This window comes from Canis lupus, chromosome 14, assembly GCF_003254725.2.
Source record: "Canis lupus dingo isolate Sandy chromosome 14, ASM325472v2, whole genome shotgun sequence".
Classification (NCBI taxonomy): Eukaryota; Metazoa; Chordata; class Mammalia; order Carnivora; family Canidae; genus Canis; species Canis lupus.
The window spans coordinates 34,471,893-34,494,550 of NC_064256.1; the positions used below are offsets into that span (position 1 = coordinate 34,471,893).

At 35.7% G+C, this 22,658-nt stretch overlaps 1 protein-coding gene and 1 long non-coding RNA gene across 5 annotated transcripts in view; one reads left to right on the top strand and one right to left on the bottom strand.

The window, feature by feature from the left end:
• The window catches only part of LOC112670550 (uncharacterized), a 74,088-nt gene extending 58,550 nt beyond the window's left edge, over window positions 1–15,538 (bottom strand). For all 4 annotated transcript variants that reach the window (XR_007402042.1, XR_007402043.1, XR_007402041.1 and 1 more), the window contains exons 1-2: window positions 15,387–15,538; window positions 6,112–6,365 (exon numbers count right to left, since the gene is read on the bottom strand). This is a non-coding gene — a long non-coding RNA (uncharacterized LOC112670550). The remainder of the gene's footprint in view (window positions 1–6,111; window positions 6,366–15,386) is intronic.
• The window catches only part of ABCB5 (ATP binding cassette subfamily B member 5), a 161,836-nt gene that overhangs the window by 8,465 nt on the left and 130,713 nt on the right, over window positions 1–22,658 (top strand). Inside the window, 2 exon segments of the mRNA XM_035698671.2 lie at window positions 20,127–20,306; window positions 21,552–21,625. Of these exon segments, the coding sequence (XP_035554564.2) occupies window positions 21,573–21,625 (53 nt within the window). The 5' untranslated portion in view covers window positions 20,127–20,306; window positions 21,552–21,572.

The window sequence follows — 22,658 nt, forward strand, 5'->3', positions numbered from 1 at the left end:
CATATAATGTTTGTCCTTCTCTGATGGACTTATTTCACTCAGCATAATACCCTCCAGTTCCATCCACATTGAAGCAAATGGTGGGTATTTGTCATTTCTAATGGCTGAGTAATATTCCATTGTATACATAAACCACATCTTCTTTATCCACTCATCTTTTGATGGACACTGAGGCTCCTTCCACAGTTTGGCTATTGTGGACATTGCAGCTAGAAACATTGGGATGCAGGTGTCCCAGCGTTTCATTGCATCTGTATCTTTGGGGTAAATCCCCAACAGTGCAATTGCTGGGTCATAGGGTAGCTCTATTTTTAACTCTTTGAGGAACCTCCACACAGTTTTCCAGAGTGGCTGCACCAGTTCACATTCCCACCAACAGTGTAAGAGGGTTACCTTTTCTCCGCATCCTCTCCAACATTTGTGGTTTCCTGCCTTGTTAATTTTCCCCATTCTCACTGGTGTGAGGTGGTATCTCATTGTGGCTTTGATTTGTATTTCCCTGATGGCAAGTGATGCAGAGCATTTTCTCATGTGCGTGTTGGCCATGTCTATGTTTTCCTCTGTGAGATTTCTGTTCATGTCTTTTGCCCATTTCATGATTGGATTGTTTGTTTCTTAGCTGTTGAGTTTAATAAGTTCTTTATAGATCTTGGAAACTAGCCCTTTATCTGATACGACATTTGCAAATATCTTCTCCCAGTCTGTAGGTTGTCTTTTAGTTTTGTTGACTGTAACCTTTGCTGTGCAAAAGCTTCTTATCTTGATGAAGTCCCAATAGTCCATTTTTGCTTTTGTTTCTCTTGCCTTCATGGATGTATCCTGCAAGAAGTTACTGTGGCCAAGTTCAAAAAGGGTGTTGCCTGTGTTCTCCTCTACGATTTTGATGGAATCTTGTCTCACATCTAGATCTTTCATCCATTTTGAGTTTATCTTTGTGTATGGTGCAAGAGAGTGGTCTAGTTTCATTCTTCTGCATGTGGATGTCCAATTTTCCCAACACCATTTATTGAAGAGACTGTCTTTCTTCCAGTGGATAGTCTTTCCTCCTTTATCGAATATTAGTTGACCATAAAGTTGAGAGTCCACTTCTGGATTCTCTATTCTGTTCACACATTGATCTATGTGTCTGTTTTTGTGTCAGTACCACACTGTCTTGATGATTACAGCTTTGTAGTACAACCTGAAATCTGGCATTGTGATGCCCCCAGCTATGGTTTTCTTTTTTAAAATTCCCCTGGCTATTTGGGGTCTTTTCATTGAAAGAGCAGACTCATTCAAGAGATGTTATCCTGTCCCCCACTGCCGTTGCGTTGCAAGGCTCAGAGAAAGCCTCCAGCTAAAGGTCATCTAGCCACTCTATTTCCCGACAATCACTTTTGGCTCTTTGCTAAAATCAAGGAGAATATTCATTCTTAACATCTTAAACTAGCTTTAAAGCAACTTAAAGAAAAATTTTCTCCTTGATTTATTCTGTCCTCAGTAGGTAACACAAAGTAGGTGGCCAATAAATATTTATTAGACAACTTAAAAAGGAAAAATTAGGGCTTCCTGATTGACTTTCATCATCTCAGTGTCCACTTACTTCTCCAGTCCACTTTCAGAAGTCTGCCTCTCTGTCCTCACCCAGGAGAACCTACAAGAGAAATCATCCTAATCCAGGGAGTATTTTGAAGTTTCCAGCATAGGTGCGTTGGCTCACCAAAAGTTTTATCTTCTGGTAGGATGAGATTTGGGCGGGGGGGGGGGGGAAGTATTTATTCATGAGAGACACACAGAGAGAGAGAAAGAGAGAGGCAGAGACACAGGCAGAGGGAGAAGCAGGCTCCATTCCATGCAGGGAGCCTGATGGTGGGACCTGATCCCGGGTCTCCAGGATCATGCCCTGGGCTGAAGGCAGCGCTAAACCGCTGAGCCACCTGGACTCCCTTAGGATGAGATTTAAGCATAATTCTGGTCCCAGAGTCTGGCTGTGCCTGAAGCTGACAAACTCCCAGGGCTGTTTTTCATTTACCTATTTGGTGTTGGATTTCTGCCACTTGCAACCTAAAGAGTCCTAATTAATGTACTTCCCTCAGAAATAATCAATTTTGTTGTTATTATTGTTTGATACATAAAATTTGAGGAAAAAAACAAGGAGGTAACCCAGTTCAGACTATCATTGCTAAAGCAATTCATGCCATAACACTGTTGCTCCTCATGCTGACACCTTTCAGTTACCTACAAAAGTTTCTGTGGACTAGAAGCCAGTCTTCCAAGAAACATAAAATCTGTCATAGGTATTCCAGTACAATAAAAGGAAAAGCACCTTTCTGGCCAGATGAGGACATTTGGAAAATAGGGTAATGCTGTAATCAAAGAGCCTTCCTTTCTAAACTTTATCTAATTCCTCCCTTCTGTTTCTTTTGTCTTCATTCCGATCACTTCTACTCCGCATTTGGGCCCTTTACCCAGCTCTACTTTTCTCAAATGTTCTTCAGATGGAATGAGTTCTGTATCCTTTTCATCAGAAAACCAATGGAATCTTAGCTAATGCCCTGCCTCCATGCCTATAGTAGCTACTGTTGAGATGTAGCAGTTCCTCAGATTTATAAGTTTTCTCAAGCCAACTCCATCCCTAATTGTGATATTCAAGTGTTTGATGTTGCAAGGAAGAAATCCAATTAGTACTTCTCTTTGGCCCCACACAAAATTTCAGAACAGATAGACTTAGATGCCAAATATTTCTGTAGAGTTTATTTTTTTTTCTTGCTCTAAATTTAAAATGCCATTATAAAACTGTTTATTAAGAATTTAAAGCTAAGTTTTAAAAAGTGCCCTTTCACTCTTTGAGAATTGATAGAACATTAACACATGACCTCAGAAGCTGGTATGTAGGAAACCACCTACCCACACATCTACAAGTACATCTAACATTTGAATTCAATAATTTGTTCTGTTTTATATCATATTTTCTGATACTTTGACATCTTGGGGCCTTGCTGACCCTGAAGAGACTGCCCCTCCCAGAGTTAGCTAATTCCTGGAGATAGCAAACAATTCATCCTGTAGTGCACCTTTCATATATAAACCAATCCAGAAAAAAAAATAAATAAACCAATCCAGAGCCCATACCTTCAAACATCTCCTTTATTAGGCTTTCACATTCTGAATAAGCCACTATCCCCCTGTCCTATCACCTCAAGGTCACTATCGAACAACTAGAGAGAACCCCTATACCCCAAAATCTGATGAAATTATTCAAACTAGCCAATTCTAAGCCTGCTTATCAACTGTATTGCTATGCCTTTCCTGTGAATACCACAGTAAAGGTATTCTTGTGCACAGTTTCCCCAGATTTCTCTGCCTCCTGGCAAGTTTTGTTACCTCCCTGTGTGGCCCTGAGTAGAGTGGCATGCCTCATGTTTCTAGGATCTATGAGTTTACACTTTATTTATGACAAACATTTCCATATCTGTGCATTTTACCATACCTGATTAAAACAAATCCTGGATACATTTTAAACTGCACCCCCCCCCCCAATCTTATCAATTGTTTGGCAAAATAAGTTATGTTAGCAAATATATTACCAATCTACTAATTTTTTGACAGTATTCAGAGGTTTCCTTAAGATACATTTTCCTTTTAAGCAAAACTTTAGGAGAGAGGAAAATCCAGCTCCATTGAGACTGGGAATGAATCCCTTCTATATTTCTTAGAAAAAATTCAGTAAAAATCATAGTTCATTAAGTTGGATTTGTGGTATATAAAAGTCTCTATAATCTGTTTTTGAAATGAATAAAATACTGTGAATTATCTAAGGAAAAGTAATTTTCCCCCAGTGAACTAAAAATGATTTCAGAAACGTTTATAAAACTCAGAAGGGAAAAGCATTGCTTCTGACAACTTGTCTAATTGTTCATTTAGATCCTGTGATTTAATTTTGTAGTTTATTTTCAGAAGGACCTATTAACAAGCAAATGGCCCTCACATGTGACTAGCTGGTGTTTCTTTGCCTAGAGGAAATTAATCTCGTGATCAATTATAACTTTTCTTTTATATAATGTTTAAATGAGAATGGAGTCGATGGCCTTGGTAGACAAAATACATTTTGAGTGCCTGGCTGTCTGGCTGGGATATTTTACACATCAGAGCTACATTAATGTAATCTTTTATAATTCATATTATGTAATAAATTCATATTTTGAAATAAAAGCATCACTGCCCCTGAGAAGTTATTTTTCTTCCATTTAAAAGAGAAACTTTGCAAAAATCCTATATATAAAACAACCAGGGATAGAACCAGAGTGCTCATTATTTATGTAATGGATCTCAAACTCTAATTTGCACTACATTACTTGTAGAATTTGTTAAAAATATGTATTTATGGTTAATATTCTCCAGAAACTCTGATTTAATAATATGTGCAGAGACTCGAGAATCTGTATTTTTATGAAGAAGTCTGCATCCTGACACATGTGTTCCAAGAATTACAGTTCAATAATCCCAGAGAGGGGTGCTCGGGTAGCTCAGTCATTGAGCATCTGCCTTTGGCTCAGGTTGTGATCCCAGGATTCTGGGATAGAGTCCTGCATCGGTTCCCCACAGGGAGCCTGCTTCTCTCCCTCTGCCTATGTCTCTTCCTCTTTCTCTGTGTCTTTCATGAATAAATAAATAAAATATTTAAAAATAAAAATAATAATCCCAGAGAAACCAGTAGTAACATTACCTCCTTCTAAAGACTCATTGTTGAACCAAGCCTACAATCAGCCATTAGCTTTTGGGTCATAAGTTCCTTTTCAGCAATATCTTTTCTCTTAAATATTGGGCTGATAATATTAAATTTATATGTAGATAAATATATACCTATACCTAGATATAGATATATTATTAATACCCTCTCCTTAAATCCAGACATAAATAGGTAAAAACTCCAGGTCAGTCACTGAATGACTATCCAAATTAAGGCAAGTTAAACACTTTGAATCTCAGTTTCCTCATCTTTAAAATAGGATTACAGTGCTGCTTCATAGAATTATGGTGACGATTGAAGGAGTAAATATATATAATGCATTTAGCACAATAACTAGCAAAGAGTAAAGGTCCAGTAAATAGTAGGTATTACTATTAAAAGATAGGGGCAAAGACAAGATAACTCAGTGATGCCTTACATTTGTAAAGAAATTGCTTTATGGTTTCCAGAGCCCTTTGACACACATCATGTCATTATATTCTCACAATGTGTATGTGAAATAGAGGGTGTAGGATTTTGTTCCAATTTACAAGTGAGATTCAAATTCAGAAAGCTGCCATGAGCATTTCCTCACAGACTTAGTGGGAAAAAAATAATCCTCAAAGGAGCTGAAAAGGAAAAGGGTAGGAATTTCTTTTGCCTTTTGAAGCCAAAAAATTAGTGTGCTTCAGAATGCCCCTGTAAACTTCAGAGCTGATAATGAGTTTGAAATATATAGAATACCAGAGTAGCTCAGTGGTTAAGAACTTAGGCTTTAGAGTAGACAAATTTGGTTGCACCACTTTAATCGTTGTTTTGGGGCCTGGGTAGCTCAGTCAGTTAAGTGTCCAACTCTTGATTACATGTCAGGTCATGATCTCAGGGTTGTGAGATTAAGCATGACATCAGGCTCTGCACTCAGCAAGGAACCCATGTCTTTCTCTTCCTCCCTCACCCTCTGCCCCTCTCCCTATTGGCTTTCTCTTCAATCTGTCTTTCTGTCTCTCTCTCTCTCTCTCTCTCTCTCATAAATAAGTAAAAAAAAAAAAAAAATCTTTAAAAAAATAGCTGTTGTTAACAAAGTTATTTAAGTCTTCTAAGCTTCAATTTCCTCTTGTAAAAATAAGGCTAATAAAGCAATGACTAAATTAGATCATTTGTATAATAGTAATAATATATAATATTTATTGAAATTTGCATAAAGTACTTTTCACAGTGCATAGCAGAGTAATGCTCAAAATAGAGCTGGTATATAAGCCACCCACTCAGGCATGCTACAAGTACTACTGATGTTTGGGAGCTCTTATTACTATTGCGAACTCAAAGAGTAAAACAATAAATTTTTTTTTAATGTGCAGTACTAGCTAATGGACAAATAATTAGTTACCATTATAAGTACTTACTTTATTAGGAAACAGAGTAAACATGAAGAGACTATGTTGATAAGCCCAGATTACAAAATGACTCCATGGCAAAGTTGGATTTCTGCCCCATGCAAGACCTTGTCTCTTCTCTAGAGAATGCTGTGATCCTTCCATTTTATTCCAAGGAAAGACTTTTCACTTGGGGAATTCCCTTGTAGAGTTCCATGGTTTTATCCTAAATGCTCTTGGTCTGGAAAATTACTTTGTATTCTTCTATTTAATATTCTGAGTTTCTGTAAAAGATGGAATTTTTGCTGAGTTAAAGGCCCACACAGTTCTTACAGGTTCCAATTTGGCACCAACCCCAAATCTTTTGTGGCTTTGAGTTAGTCTTGGCAGAACACTTCCAGAGTAGGAGGATTTTTAATGGGTTTAAAGAGTTGCTTTAAATTGTTCACTTAGGCTCAAACCAAAGTAAACTGACCACTCCATTCCCATGAATTTTAGAGGAACAAGGGTTAGAATTCAGGGGGAAAATGTGGTAAGCAAAACTACTGAGAATTTAGTTGATACTGTGGGTTGATACTATAAAGCAGAAGCAAGACCATGGTGTCATTTAAAGCAACTTTCTCACAAAGGCTTTTTTTTTCTTTAATTTCAACTAAGTTATGTCCCATCACACTAGAAGTGTTTTGAAAAAAAAAAAAAAATATATATATATATACTTAAACACATATATATTTGTTACACTAATACCAAAAGTTGAGTGACAAAAATTTATAACTTTGCTGAATATCAAATCATAAAATGAATTTCTAGTATAAAAGAATAAGTAAAGTTTTTTTAAAAAATAGAAATGAAGGGACGTCTGGGTGGCTCAGTGGTTGAGCATCTGTCTTCAGCTCAGGTCATGATCCTGGAATCCTGGGATCAAGTCCAACATCAGACTCCCTGCAAGGAGCCTACTTCTCCCTCTGCATGCATATGTCTCTGCCTCTCTCTGTGTGTCTCTCATGAATAAGTTAATAAAATCTTTTTTAAAATGGTAATGAGGGCAGCCCCGGTGGCTCAGCAGTTTAGCGCTGCCTTGGGTCCAGGGTGTGATCCTGGAGATCCAGGATCGAGTCCCACGTCGGGCTCCCTACATGAAGCCCGCTTCTCCCTCTGCCTGTGTCTCTGCCTCTCTCTCTCTCTCTCTCTCCCCCTCTCTCTCTCTCTCTGTGTATCTCTCATGAATAAATGAATAAAATCTTAAAAAATGGTAATGAAAATTTTAAAGTCATGACAGTAAATGCTGCAAAAAACATGACCGCGAAGAGCCATAATTTTCCACTGTCAGCTGCTAATAGGTCCTACAATGACCATATAGCATATTTGTCTCACTAAGTAAAAATTTATCTGAGATAAGTGAAAGACAAAAATATTTTCTCATAATAGTCTTTTCTCCATAGTTTTTATGTTATTTATTATGTCAGAAAACTGTATGTGATTTTGGAACTTTCATCCTCAGGAATATTTGAGATGGCAAATTCTGCTTTTAATTCTTGCTCATAATTTGCAAGAATTTCCAGTAGACTTTTTCTTGAGAGAATTCGCATCTCAAATACAGTTTAAAGGTTGAAAATTAAATATGTCTTATAATGATAACATTGTTTAATATTATAATAAATGTTAGCATACACTAATTTTATAAAGATTAAAAGAATAATGCTACTTCATTTCTATTGTTTTCTGTCTTTTGAGTCATGTAGTAATTATTTTTCATAATCTCAAATCTATCTAACTAGAGTATCTTTTCTACTGTTAACACTTCAATCAAATTTCTTATTTTGTTAACTATTTTTTATTGAAATATAATTGACATATAGCATTGTGTAAATTTAAGGTGTTGATCTGATACATTTATATCCTGCAACATGATTACCCTATAGCATTAGCTAATACCTCCATCATATCACAAAACTATAATTTCAATTTTGTGTTGAGAACATTTAAGACCTAGTCCCAAGTTTAGTAAGTATACCTTGTTATATTCACTTATTAAATATTTACTATAATTTTTTTTTAAAAAGCTAATTATCCCATCTGGACTTCAAATAAAGTGATTTTAGGGGGACCTGGGTGGCTCAGTTGGTTGAGTCTGTCTGTCTTTGGCTAAGGTCATGGTCCCAGGGTCTTAGGATCGAGACCTACATCAAGACCTGAGCAGGGAGCCTAATTCTTCCTCTTCCTCTACCTGTTTGTACTTTCTTGCATGAACTCTCTCCCTCACACACATTTTTTTTATAATATTCTCATATTTATTTATAATACTAAAGATTTAAAAAATAAAAAATAAAGTGATTTTAGTAAGTAAAAAAAAATCGCTCAGCAACTTTAAAGTATATAATACAGTATTGTTGACTATAATCACATGCTGTGTGTTCAATCTCAAGAATTTATTCATCTTCTAACTGCAGGTTTATGCCCTTTGACTAACATCTCCCTGATTCCTCCACCTCCCAGCCACTGGGAGCAACTATTCTATTCTGTTTCTATAAGTTTGGGTTTTTTAGGTTCCATATGTTAATGAGACCATGCAGTAGTTGTCTTTCTTTGTCTTACTTCTCTTGCTTAGCATAATGCCCTCAAGGACCATCCATGTTGTCCCAAATGGCAGGATTTCCTTCTTTATCATGGTTGAATATTATTTTATTGTATACATTTACCATATCTTCTTTATGGAGACAGATTGTCTCCATTCTTGGCTCTTGGGAGTAATACTGCAATAAACATAAGAGCACAGATATCTTTTCAATATACTGGTTTTGCCTTTGGATATATACCCAGAGCTGAATTGCTGGATCATATGGGAGTTCTGTTTTTAATATTTTGAGGAAATTTCATAATGTTTTCTATTCTGACTGAACCAGTTTACATCCCTACCCTTGTCTTATTCCTGACTTTAGAGGAAAAGCTTTTAAGTTGTGACCACTGAGTATATTAGCTGTGGGCTTAACATACATGGATTTTGCTATGTTGAAATAATTCCTCTATACCCATTTTGTTGAGAACTTTTATCGGGAAAAAGGTTGAATTTTGTTTTTTCTATTATGCATCTATTGAGCTAATCATATTATTTTTATCATTTGCTCTATTAATGTGATGTAGCACATTTATTGATTGGGATATACTGAACCATCATCCTTGCATCCCAGGGATGGATCCTACCTGACCATGGTGTATGATCCTTTTAATGTGCTGTTGAATTTGGTTTGCTACTATTTTGTTGAGAATTTTTGCAACTCTATTCAAAAGAGATATTGAGGGCCACCCTGGTGGCCCAGAGGTTTAGTGCTGCCTTCAGCCCTGGGCGTAATTCTGAAGACCTGGGATCGAGTCCTGCATCAGGCTCCCCACATAGAGCTTGCTTCTCCCTCTGCCTATGTCTCTGCCTCTCTCTCTCTCTGTGAGTCTCTCATGAATAAATAAAATCTTAAAAAAGAGAGAGAGAGAGAGAGAGATTGATGTGTAGTTTTCTTTCTTGTAGTATCCTCATCTAGCTTTGGTATCAGGGTAATCCTGTTCTATAAAATGAGTTAGGAAGTGTTCCCTCCTATTCAGTTTTTTGAAATAGTTTGAGAAGGGTTGGCATTAATTCTTCTTAAGTGTTTGGCAGAAGTTACAGTGAAACCATCTGATCCTGGGCCTGCCTTTGTTGAGAGGTTTTTGATTATTGATTCAATCCCTTTGCTCATTATTGAATAGATTGTATTGTTTCCTAGGAATTTATTCATTTCTTCTAGGTTATCTAGTTTGCTGGTGTATAATTATTCATTATGTCATAATTGTCTCTTGTGATCTTTTATATTTCTGTGATAGCAGTTGTATATCTTCTTATATATCTCATATATATTTGAGTCTTTTCTCTTTTTTTCTTAGTCTAGCTATTGGTTTGTCGATTTTGTTTACCTTTTCAAGAAACCAGCTCTTAGTTTCCTTTGTCTTTTTCTATTGTCTTTATTGTCTCAATTTCACTTATTTTCTTTTTTTTAAAGATTTTATCTATTTATTCATGAGACACACAGAGAGAAAGAGAGAGGCAGAGACACAGGCAGAGGGAGAGGCAGGGTCCATGCAGGGAGCCCAATGTGGGACTCAATCCCACGTCCCTGGGATCATGACCTGAGCTGAAGGCAGACACAACCGCTGAGCCACCCAGGTGTCCCAATTTCACTTATTTTCATTCTGATCATTGTTATTTCCTTTTTCTGCTAACTTCGGGCTTAGTTCTTTTTCTAGTTGTAAAGGTATACAGTTAGGTGGTTCATTTGAGATCTTTCATTTTCTTAATATAGGCATTTATCACTTTAAACTTTTCTCATAGAACTGATTTTGCTGCATCCCATAAGTTTTGGTATATTGTGTTTGCATTTAATTTGTTTCAAGATATTCTCTGATTTCTCTTTTGATCTCTTCTTTGATCCATTTGTTGTTTAGAAGTATGTGTCCTTAGAGGTGAAGTGAATCTCTTGTAGGCAACATGTAGTGAGGTCTTGTGTTTTTGTTATTGTTTTTCATTCAGCAAGCCTTGACCTTTGGTTAGAGTTTACCCATTTTAGTAATTATTGATAGGTACTGACTAATGCCATCTTTTTTAATGGAATTAAAAGTGTTGTAGTTGCTTTTTCTTTTCTTCCTCTCTGATGCCTTCTTTGTGAATTAATGATTTTCTGTAGTGGTATTCTTTCATTGCCTTCTCTTTATCTTTTTAGAAAATATTTATTTTTATCTATGTATTTTAGAGACAGAGTGCATATACAAATGGGGAAAGGAGAAGAAAGAGAGGGAGAGAGAATCTGAAGCAGACTCTTTGCTATCACAGAGCCCACCATAGGGCTCAATTGCACCACCATAAGATTATGACCTAAGTTATTACCAAGAGTCTGACACTTAACCAACTGATGCCCTACCTTCTCTTTATCTTTTGTAGGTTTTTGCTTTTGTGGGTTTTTGCTTTGTTGTTACTATGTTTTTCAATTAGGGAAAATCAGTGTAAAACATCTTATGGATATAACAGTCTGTTTTAAACTGGTAACAGCTTTGAAAACATACAGAAACTCCTTTCCTTGATGTTTTATGTTTTAATGTCATAATTTATCTCTTTTATATTGTATATCCAATAATTAATTATTATAGCTATAATTATTTTTACTACTTCTGACCTTAAACTTTACACTAGAGGTAAGTGATTAACACACCATCATATTACAGTATTGGCGTATTCTGATTTTGACTATATGCTTATTTTATCAGTGTGTTTCATATTTTTAAGTTACTTTTATATATTTGCATTCTTTAATTTCAACTTTAAGAACTCCTGTCAGCATTTCTTTTTTTTTTTTTTAAGATTTATTTATTCATGATAGACACAGAGAGAGAGAGAGAGGCAGAGACACAGGCAGAGGGAGAAGCAGGCTCCATGCCGGGAGCCCGACACGGGACTCAATCCCGAGACTCCAGGATCACACCCTGGGCCAAAGGCAGGAGCTAAACTGCTGAGCCACCCACGGATCCCCTTATCAGCATTTCTTGAAAGGCACATCTAGTACTGAAAAATTCCCTAAGCTTTTGTTTGTCTGAGAAAGGCTAACTCTTCTTAATTTCTGAAGAACACTTTTGCCAGCTCAAGTATTCTTGGTTGGCAGATTATTTTTTCTTCCAGCACTTTGAATATATTATCCCACTATTCTGACCTGCAAGATTCTTGCTGAGAATCCACTGATAGCCCTATGGAGGTTACTTTGTATGTGAAGAATTTGAATTTCCTCACTTCATGAACTTGGATGTCTAGATGTCTCCCTAGATGTGGGAAGTTCTCAGTCATTACTTCTTTAAGTTAGCTTTCTTCCCTTTTCTCCCTCTCTTCTCCTTCTAAAGCTCCAATAATGTATATACTATTGTTCTTAGTATTCTGTTGTTCATATAAGCTTTCTTCCTTCTTTATTTTTTTATTTTTTTTTATTTTTTTTCTCTCTTTTTTTTTTCTTCCTTCTTTTTAATTTTTTTTTAATTGTTCTCCTCTAGCTGGTAATTTCAAATGACCTGTCTTCTAATTCATAGATTCTTTCCTCTGCTTCATCCAGTGGTCTATTGAAGCTTTCTTTTGCATTTTTTCATTATATTCACTGTATTCTGCAGAATTTCTATTCTTTTTTTATGATTTCTATCTCTGTTATACTTATCATTTTGTAAATGTATTGTTTTCACGATTTTATTGAATTGTCTACTTTCCAATAATTGCTTGCTGAGCTTTCTTAAAACAATTATTTTGAATTCTTTATCAGGCAAATTGCAGATCTCCATTTCTTTGGGAAATGGAAAATCATGTGTCCCTTTGGTGGTATAATGTTTCCTTGCTTTTTCATGCAGCTTAAAGTCTTACAATACTGTCTTTGCATTTAAAGAAACAATCACCTCCTCCTTTATACTGACTGGCTTAGGGATAAAAATACCTCGATGAGGAGTATTAGGGATTCTGAGGCATTTTCAGGCTTTTTATATGGATATACCTCACCCCACTTCTTGTTTCCTTGGAAAATCTTAAGATTATATGCCTTCTCTTGATCTTGCAAAGCCAAAGTGCTGACAGCTTGTTTGCTTGCTTTCCATAGAATGGTACTGTTTTGTGTGTTGTCTCCTAGTTCCACAGAGCAGGCAAGCTCTGTATGCATGTGTGTGCTCACTAACTATCTGCAGACGCTTCCACCGCCCCCAGTGGTTGGATGTGGGGAGAGTGAAGCAAGCAGAATTTTGGAGTGTCCATGGGCCAACTTGAGGCAAGAGGATCTTTAAGCAAGATGTTCCCAGCGGCTCATGAGCTGGCTTCCTCCCATGCAGTTAATAGGATCTGCATTCCTTTTATGTGTTCCATTCCAAACCCTGGCTGCTATCCTCCAAACCATTCCCTGTCCTACAGTCAAATAGCATGCCTCAATACTGTAGATGGGGTGAGAAAAAAATAGGTATCTTTAGCAGCTTCCCACCCAGCTTGGAAAGTGAAACTGTTTCTCTTACTTCTTCAGTCTATCCTGTCGTATAATTTTTTTGCTCTAACAGTATGCTGGAACTTTTCCACTGGACTTCTGGACCTCCACAAAGACACTCTTATCTATAAACAATTGTCTAAATTGATGAACTTTGGGAAGAAGATGGTAGAAAGCTCCTATTTCATCATTTTGATCCCTGCCTAACCCTGACTTTGCTTTCTTTTTTTGTAATAGTGATGTTACAATCACATCTTGTGTTAATTGATAAGGCTTGTTTCCCCAAAAGTGACAAAATGAAGCAAGTAGTTATGTAATTCAAAAAAAGGAGGACAAATATTGTTGAGATGTAGACACTTTTGCTGTTCAATAAGGATTGAATGGCTTACCCAAAATTACAGATGTAATGTGAATGGGAATCCAGAATTCGAGTCTAGGCAGTTTGACTCTAGAACTGTGCTTTGTAGTATGATAGCCTTTGGTCACATGTAACTATTTAAATTAAATTATATAAAAATAGAAATTCCATTCCCTCGCTAGCTTCATTGAAAGTACTCAATAGCTACATGTGTCTAATGGCATATTGGACAGTAAAGTGAATATTTCCATTATTACAGAAAGTTCTATTGGATGGTATCACTATAGAACCAAAATTCTTGGCCTCTATACTGTACCACTTCACCTGTGCTTTTATATACCATTGTCTGATTATTAAAACAAATTATTCTCAAAGTTTTAATTATTCCTTCAATGCAGATGACCATTACAAGCATATCTCTAGCTTGGCAATTTTCCTTATTATCAATGCCACATTTCTATCTGTATTCCAGATATGTTCACTTGGACACTCTGATACCATTCCAGATATATATATCTTTTAAGATTTTATTTATTTATTCATGAGAGACACAGAGAGAGAGAGGCAGAGACACAGGCAGAGGGAGAAGCAGGCTCCATGCAGGAAGCCCGACGTGGGACTCCATCCTGGGTCTCCAGGATCACACCCTTGGCTGAAGGCGGCGCTAAACGGCTGAGCCACCTGGGCTGCCCTCCAGACATATTTTTAAATTGAATACCACCTTTTTCTTAAAACCAGCTCCCTCTCCCGACTTCCCCCAAGTCCATTTTTGTTACTCTTTTATTTCCAGATAGTGAAGGTAGTCGCAAAACTTTTATTTTTTGTCCCTTCTTCTTGTTCTCTGAATCTATATCTTATAATCCTTCCCTTAAAAATGTCTCTCAAGGTGCACTTGGGTGGCTTACTCGGATAAGTGTTTGACTCTTGGTTTGGTCTCAGGTCATGATCTCAGAGATGTGAGATCAAGGCCCACATTGGGCTCTGCACTGAGCATGAAACCGGCTTAAAAGTCTCTCCCTCAGGGATCCCTGGGTGGTTCAGCGGTTTGGCACCTGCCTTTAGCCCAGGGCGCGATCCTGGAGTCCCAGGATCGAGTCCCGCATCGGGCTCCCGGCATGGAGCCTGCTTCTCCCTCTGCCTGTGTCTCTGCCTCTCTCTCACTTTCTGTGTCTATCTTAAATAAATAAAAATAAATAAATAAATAAATAAATAAATAAATAAATAAATAAATAAATCTTAAAAAAAAAAGTCTCTCCCTCTCTCTTTGCCCCTCTCCCCCACTCACATGCTTTGTCTCTCTAAAATTTTAAAGAAAAAATATCTCTCAAATCTGACTTTTCTCCTGCTATGAGGCTGGACTATAATGGGTATAGTTGAATCTTGTTTTCCCCATGTTCTTCCAGTCTACCCATGATATCAGGTTAATACCAAATACCAGAGGCTTATCACTCTAATTATCAGAAAATTACAATATTTGCCCTTAAAAATTGGTTGAATGCTTTCTACAATCTTATCTACCTTATCTGGTTCTCCATTTCTGCAGGAACTATTCATTCTAACCAGACTGGTCTCATTCCTCCATTGTGATATAATTCGCCGTTGCATTCCCAAAATTATGTTCTTGTTCCTCCTCCACACATCTTCACTTATTCAAATCTTAACCATCCTCTAAGGACTAACCTCAGGGACCCCTCATCTGTGGAATGAAACCATTTTAGGTCATAATGTTCTTTTCAGTTGCTAGAGTAGTCACACTATACTAGTCCTCACATAACTTCCTGTCTTGCTAAATTTATCCTATTGGGTTTATCTGTGTATTTATGCATCTGTGTAAGGGTATGTGTGTGTATGTGTGTGTGTGTGTGTGTGTGTGTGTGTATGGAAAGAGAATGAGAGAGAACAGAGATATTGATTTTAAGGAATTGGCTTACATGAGTATAGTAGATGCCAAGTCTGAAATCCTCAGGACGAGCTAGAAGAATGGAAATTCTGGCAAGAAGCTACTGTCTTGTGTCTGAAGGCACTCTGGAGCCAGAATTCTTTCCTCTTGAGACCTCAGCCTTTTCTCTTAAGGCTTTTCACTGATTAGATGAGGCTTACCTACGTTATGGAGAGTAATCTGCTTTACTCAGAATCTACTGATTTAAGTGTTAATTACATCTAAAAAATAATACCTTCACAACAACATTAAATGGGTATTTAATCACTACTGGATGTCATTGACTAGCCAAAATGATAGGTAAAATTAACCATCACTTTGAGTGGATATATTTTTAGAGCTCTTATATGTAATTCCTAATTCTATAATCCAACTACACATGTGGATAGGAGAAGGGAAAAGCATTAGAGGAATGCAGTAAGTCAAAGTGTATTACAGGATATGAAAACAACTGGAACTTGTGAAGAGTATAAAACACTCCTCCCTTTCAGAAAGAATAGCTTTATGGAGAAAATGGAAACAAAAAATTTTGTGAAATTAGCCCATACATAACAATAATATTCCTACTACTAGTTTGTTCCTTTTGGAGCTTGTATAAAATTCAGATCTTATTTTATCTAATCAATCAGTCTTTCTATTGCTTTCTATCAATCAGTCTCTTTTAGCTATGCATCAGATTATTCTTACCCAACACTCTTACTTGTCACTCAGAAAATTTCTTCCCACAGTGATATTTTGTCATGACTTTCCATTTTGCCATATGAAATTAGTTTTTTTTTTTTTTAAACAAGAGCCCTGGGGCACCTGGCTGCCACAGTCAGTTGAGCATCTGACTCTTGATCTCAGTTCAAGCCCCAAACTGGGCATGGTGTCTTCTACTTAAAAAAAAAAAAAAAAAAAAAAGGCAAGAACACTTGTAAACCAAATATTTCTTTCTAATTTTCTATTTCTTTGTATCCTTTCTATTACATGCCATGATAACTTCTACATAGTTATTAATAACTAAGGATTGGCTGACAGGGTCTGCTTTGGCTAAATAAGATGTTCTGAGTTCTATTCCCACATTACCTACTGGTTTTTGGATATTATTACCTGATTATCTCACCAGTATCTCACACTTGACATGTTTCAAACTAATCTTTAACTTCCTTTTGAAACATTGTATAATATGGAGGAACAAAAGAGCAGCTGTCATGGCCAACTTCTCTCTTTCCATATAATGATGACCTCATCACTATCCTGTGATTTTCCTTCATCTTGTGTCTCTTTGCCTCAATGCACTTTTTATTTCTACCACATAAATCATACTCCCTCTGCCTGAGATACTCTTCTTAATTTCTGTATGGTAACATCTTGTAATTCACTTTCAGTGTTACCTTCTATAAGAGGTAGAAGAATTTCTCTGACTAGACAATTTAACTACCACATTACTCTTTATAATACTGTCCTATTTTAATTCTATGCCTAAAACTTAACATTATCTCCTTTTTTTTAGTGCACTCCATGAGATTCTGATACCAGAAGTCCTTTGTTCACACTTTAAAACCATGCTGTAGACAGTAGATAAGAACAATATATTGCCATTACACTGTATTTTGAACTTTATTTTTATATTCTTAGTTTTAACAACAACAACAAAAAACTTCCTCTAGAGAATTAGTGCCTTCTATTTGCCAAGACTTTGCATGAAATACTGTAGAATTGTGCTTCTCAAAATTTGATGTGCATACAAAACACTAAGAATCTCATTAAAAAGTAGATTCTATTCAGTAGTTTTAGAGCAGAACCCAAAATTCTGCATTTCTGGAATGGATTTTAAAAAGCATGATTCAGGGACGCCTGGGTGCTCAGCAGTTGAGCGTCTGCCTTCAGCCCAGAGCGTGATCCTGAGGTCCCGAGATCAAGTCCCACATCGGGCTCCTTGCATGGAGCCTGCTTCTCTCTCTGCCTGTGTCTCTGCCTCTCTCTCTCTCTCTCTCTGTCTCTCATGAATAAATAAATAAAATCTTTAAAATAAATAAGTAAAAATTGAAATAAAAAGCATGATTCAGTACAACCACTCTGGAAAACAATATGGAGGTTTCCCAAAATATTAAAAATAGAACTACCATATGATCCATCAATTACATTTCTGGGCATATATCTGAAAGAAACCAAATCACTGTTTTGGAGACATATCTGCACCCTCATATTCATTACAGTATTATTTACAATAGCCAAGACATGGAAACAACCTCCAAGGGTCCATCAACAGATGAATGAATAAAGAAAATGTGGCATGTACACAGACACACATACACACACATAATGGAATATTATTCCCATAAGAAAGGAGATCCTACCATTTATGATGAGTCTTGAGATCACTATGATAGGTGAAATAAGTCAGAGAAAGACAAGTGTCATATGATCTCTCTTATATGTGGAATTTTTAAAAAATGCTTTTCTACAAACTAATAATGATCAGGAAAGGAAATTAAGGAAAACTATCCCATTACAATAGCATCATGAGAAATAAAATACTTAGGAATAAATTTAGTCAAAGAGATGAAAGATATGTACACTGAACACTACAAAACATTGATGAAAGAAGACACAAGTGGAAAGGCATCCTATGTTCATGGACTAGAAGACTTAATATTGTTAAGATGACAGTATTACAGAAAATGATCTACAGATTCCATGCAATCCTTATCAAAATCCCAATATTTTTTTCATAAATAGGAAAACCCATCCTAACATTCCTATGAAGTTTAAATAGCAAATAACAAAACAATCTTGAAAAAGATAGCAAATAGCAAAAGTAAAAAATAGCAAAATAATAGCAAAGACAATCTTGAAAATAGTAAAAACAATCTTGAAAAAGAAGAACAAATTTGGAACATTCACACTTTCAGTTTCAAAACATTACAAAGCTATAGTAATCAAAACAGTTAATACTAGCATAAAGACATATAGGTCAATTGAATAGAATAGAGAGCCCAGAAATTAAACCCTCACATATATGATAAAATGATATTCAACAAGGATGTCAAGACCACTCATCGGGGAAAAGACAGTGTTTCCAACAAACGAAACTGGCAAAAAGAACAAAAATATAGTGTTTTCAAAATAAAACTGGTGCTGGCAAAACTGACTACGTATATAAGAATGAAGTCAGACCCTTCATTTTACATCATATGGAAATATTAATTCAAATGGATTAAAGATCTAAATGTAAGTGCTAAAACTATCAAGCTTTTAGAAGAAAACATGGGGGAAAACTTTATGACATTGGACTTGACAATCATTTCTTACTATGACACCAAAATCCCTAGCAACAACAACAAAAAAATAGATTAATTTGACTTCACTAAAATAAAAAACTTCAGGCATCAAAGGATACAATCACAAGACTAAAAAAGACCACCCACAGAAGAGAGTATTTGCATATCCTATATCTGATAAAGATTTAATATCCAGAATACATAAAGAACTACAACTTCACTATTTCACTTGACATATTATTAATGGTCAACTGACTTAAATAGACATTTCTGCAAAGAAGACATAAAAATGGACAATGAATACATAAAAAATGCTCAATTTCAGTAGTCATTAGGAAAATACAAATCAAAACCATGATGAGAGCCTCTTCATACCTATCAGAATTACTATTATCAATAAACCAGAAAATAAAAGTATTGGTAAGGATATGGAAAAATTGGAACTCTTGTACATTGCTGATGGGAATGTAAAATGGTATAGCCACTATCACAAACAATATGGTAGTTACTGGAAAAGGTAAACATAGAATTGCTCTATGATCCACAATTTCCACTCAGTTCCAAAAGAATTGAAAGAAGTACTCTGATACTTGTATACCAATGTTCATAGTAGCACTATTCACAGTCACCAAGATGTAGAAACAGTCCAAATTGTCCACCAACAGATGAATGGATAAACAAAATGTGGTATGTATAAATGATAAAATATTATTAGCCTGAAAAAGGAATGAAACTTTGATACATGCAGTATCATGGATGAACCTTGAAAACATGCTGAGTGAAAAGAAGCCTGGCACAAAAGGACAAATATTGTACCATTATACTTATCTAAGATACCTAGAATAGACCAGTTCATAGAGACGGAAGTAGAATGGTAGTCACTAGGGATGGGGAGAGGAAGGAATGGGAAGCTATTGTTTAATGGGTACAGAGTTTCAATTTGGCGTAATGAAAAAGTTTTATACTGGCGCTGCTTACACTAAGTTGTGTATGCACTTAATGGCACTGAATGGTAACTTAAACATGGTTAAAATGTTAAATTTTATTTTTTGTATATTCTGCCACAATTAAAAAAAAATAATTCTGCACGTCTAGTAATGTCCCAGCTGTTGCTGATTCTGCCTGTCTTGGGACCACACTGAGTAGCAAGGCTGTAGTACAGAGAAAAAGAGTGGGGGTGGGGGGATTTGTGAGTTTCTCAGGAGAAGCGACCATAATCTTTCTATTTTTATAAACTAGCAGCTGATACTAATACAAGCTCAATACTTTTTCAGAGAACTTATGAAGTAATAGATAAATATAATCAATTAGGGTAACTAAGAATTGTAATACAAGACAGAATGTGTCAGTGAACATTATATACATATGAGAGAAGCCCAAAAGAAAATCAGAGACACTACAGGTCTTAAAAGTGCATGTTTTTGGTTCAGTAAGGTTTTTTTGTTCACTTTGTTTCCCATGTGCAGTATGGCATGAAGAACAGAGTGTGCTTTACCTGGAAATTCACCACTGTTGTTATCTGATGTTACAGCATGGTCAGAAATTAAGCTTGGTAAAGCACAGCATGAAAGTACAGTTAGTTATTTGTTGAGGAGAGAAACCACACATTATTTTGGTATAAATGAGCATATCATTCAGTGACTGAGGTAAGCCATAATTGTTTTGATTTCTTTTGTTGAATTTCTGAGTTTCATTTATATAATTGTTAATTTCTTTCTATCTTAATACTTTCCTTACACATATGTCAAATAACTAGAGATAATGTAAAGTTAGTATGGCAATTGTAGAGTTTTTTTTTAACTAAACATATGACCATTGATTTCTGAAATAAAAATAATATGCCAGTGTATTTGTATCATGCTTTATTTCTCAGCCACTAAAAACTAACCCATTGAGACTAGTTCCTTCATGGAGAAGCTTACTCTTTAAAAATGTACTGTTTTTTTCTGGATGCTTGGGTAGTATTTCATTAATCAGTAATTCTACTCTAGAGTTCAAACGCATATTATTTATAATCATCTCAATATAGGTAATAGGTTATATTGCCTAACAAGTGAGATTGAGTCAAAATATCTTTACATTTGCAATGATATAAACATTTATATACATAAATGCAATCTTACAACAGACTAAAATTCTAAAGTGTCATCCAAAGGGAGAATACATTATTCTTAATATAATTTTAATGATGAATGAGGTTTTTTAAAGGTTTTGTTTATCTATTTATGAGAGAAGAGAAAGGCAGAGACATAGGCAAAGGGAGAAGCAGGCTCCCTGCAAGGAGAGCCCAATGTGGGACTCGATCCCGGATCCCAAGATCATGCCCTGAGCCAAAGGCAGATGTTCAACAGCTGAGCCACCCAGGCGTCCCTAATTTTAATGATGAGTGAGTTTCAAAATATTCTAATTTTTTGACAACTATTTATACATGATAGAAGCTCTAGTTTGCTTATATTTGATGAATTAGAAAGCCCTACTCCCTCACACCACTGGCTACAGAAATTGTTGCATCAACTGTTTATAGAAAAAACTAAGCATGACATAGTTTAAAAGTTTCATTAATTACAATCAAATCAGTGGCAAAATAGGAATAAAATCCAGTGTCCTGAATAAAGATGCATCATCTGTAGAATCTGGTTTTCCTTTTATTTCATTTCTAGAATTTTTATTAGCTCCAAATCTAAGCCCAGAATGAAGCAACAAAATCATAAAATCAATAATATCTTAAAAAATGAGCTTCCTAACCAGAAACTTCAGTTGAAGTGCAGAGTGGTGAGGCAGGGTGAAACTCAGTAGCACACTTTTTCTAAAGGAATGTAAAGAATGCTTTATTTATATCAACTACATGATGACATTTTACACAGTCATGATATATTTCCTTAATATTTCAGAAGAATTGAATTGTAAATAAGATGGCAAATTCTGAAAGAGCTGAAGAGATGCAAGAAAATTATCAGAGAAATAGGTAAGCTTTGCCTAAGTTCCACAAAAAATGTCCTGCAACTTCAAATGTACTTTATCCTTTTCAATACTATAGCAAAAATGTTTAATTTTTTTTCTAAAAATAGCAGTGCTATTTGCTTTTTTCTGGACCTCAACTTAATCAATGTTACAGTTGGCTTAACTGGGACTTTAGGAAGTGTAAATAACTATGAGATTTATTGATTTAGTACTTTTATTTCATCAGTTCTCTCTTTTGAATTTATGTTACCAGTGTAAGAAAAAAAATACCTCAATATTTTCAATTCAATTCTCTATGGAACCTTCATCCCATGTGGCACAGTTAATGAAAGAAAGTACTGGATTCAGATTATTTTTTCACTACATGGACTGTCTGTGTGTGCATGTTATAAAAATTTCCTATACCTATAATTCACTAACTTATAGATTTAAAATTGAAATGGCTTAAAGTCTATTTTAGTTTCACTTTTACCATAATAATTGTGTTACATTCAGATAGATAGTCTGTAAAATTCAAGAGGACCCCTTTTGGTAGCCTGTTTCATTAATATAGGGCTGCAAATAGCCAGAAAGGGAGCTCCCACTATATCTTCCATGTACACTTCTCCACTCTCAACTCTGATAGGAAAGAGTCTTTCGAAAGACTACCTGAACCCTCCTTCAGAGCTTTTTCATGAAGGTCAATGGGAGACAAAAATGTTTCCCTGAAACAAAATTTATCAAAAGATTACTGAGTCTTACTCTTTAAAGTCAGTGTTTAGGGGATACATGACTGGCACAGCAGGAGGAGTATGTGTTTCTTGATCTCAGGGGTTGTGAGTTCAAGTGCCCATCAGGTAGAGATTACATAAATAATAAAATTTAAAAATCTTAAAATCAGCATCTGGAATAATGGAAGGGCTTCACATTCTTAGAGCACTTGTTGTCATCTATGAAACATCTCAGAGCAGATTGGCCCAGTACTTAATTATTAACCTCAGAGGGAATAAAATTAAGTGACTTGTCATTTATCAAAGCTGATAGAACAATATGTTATA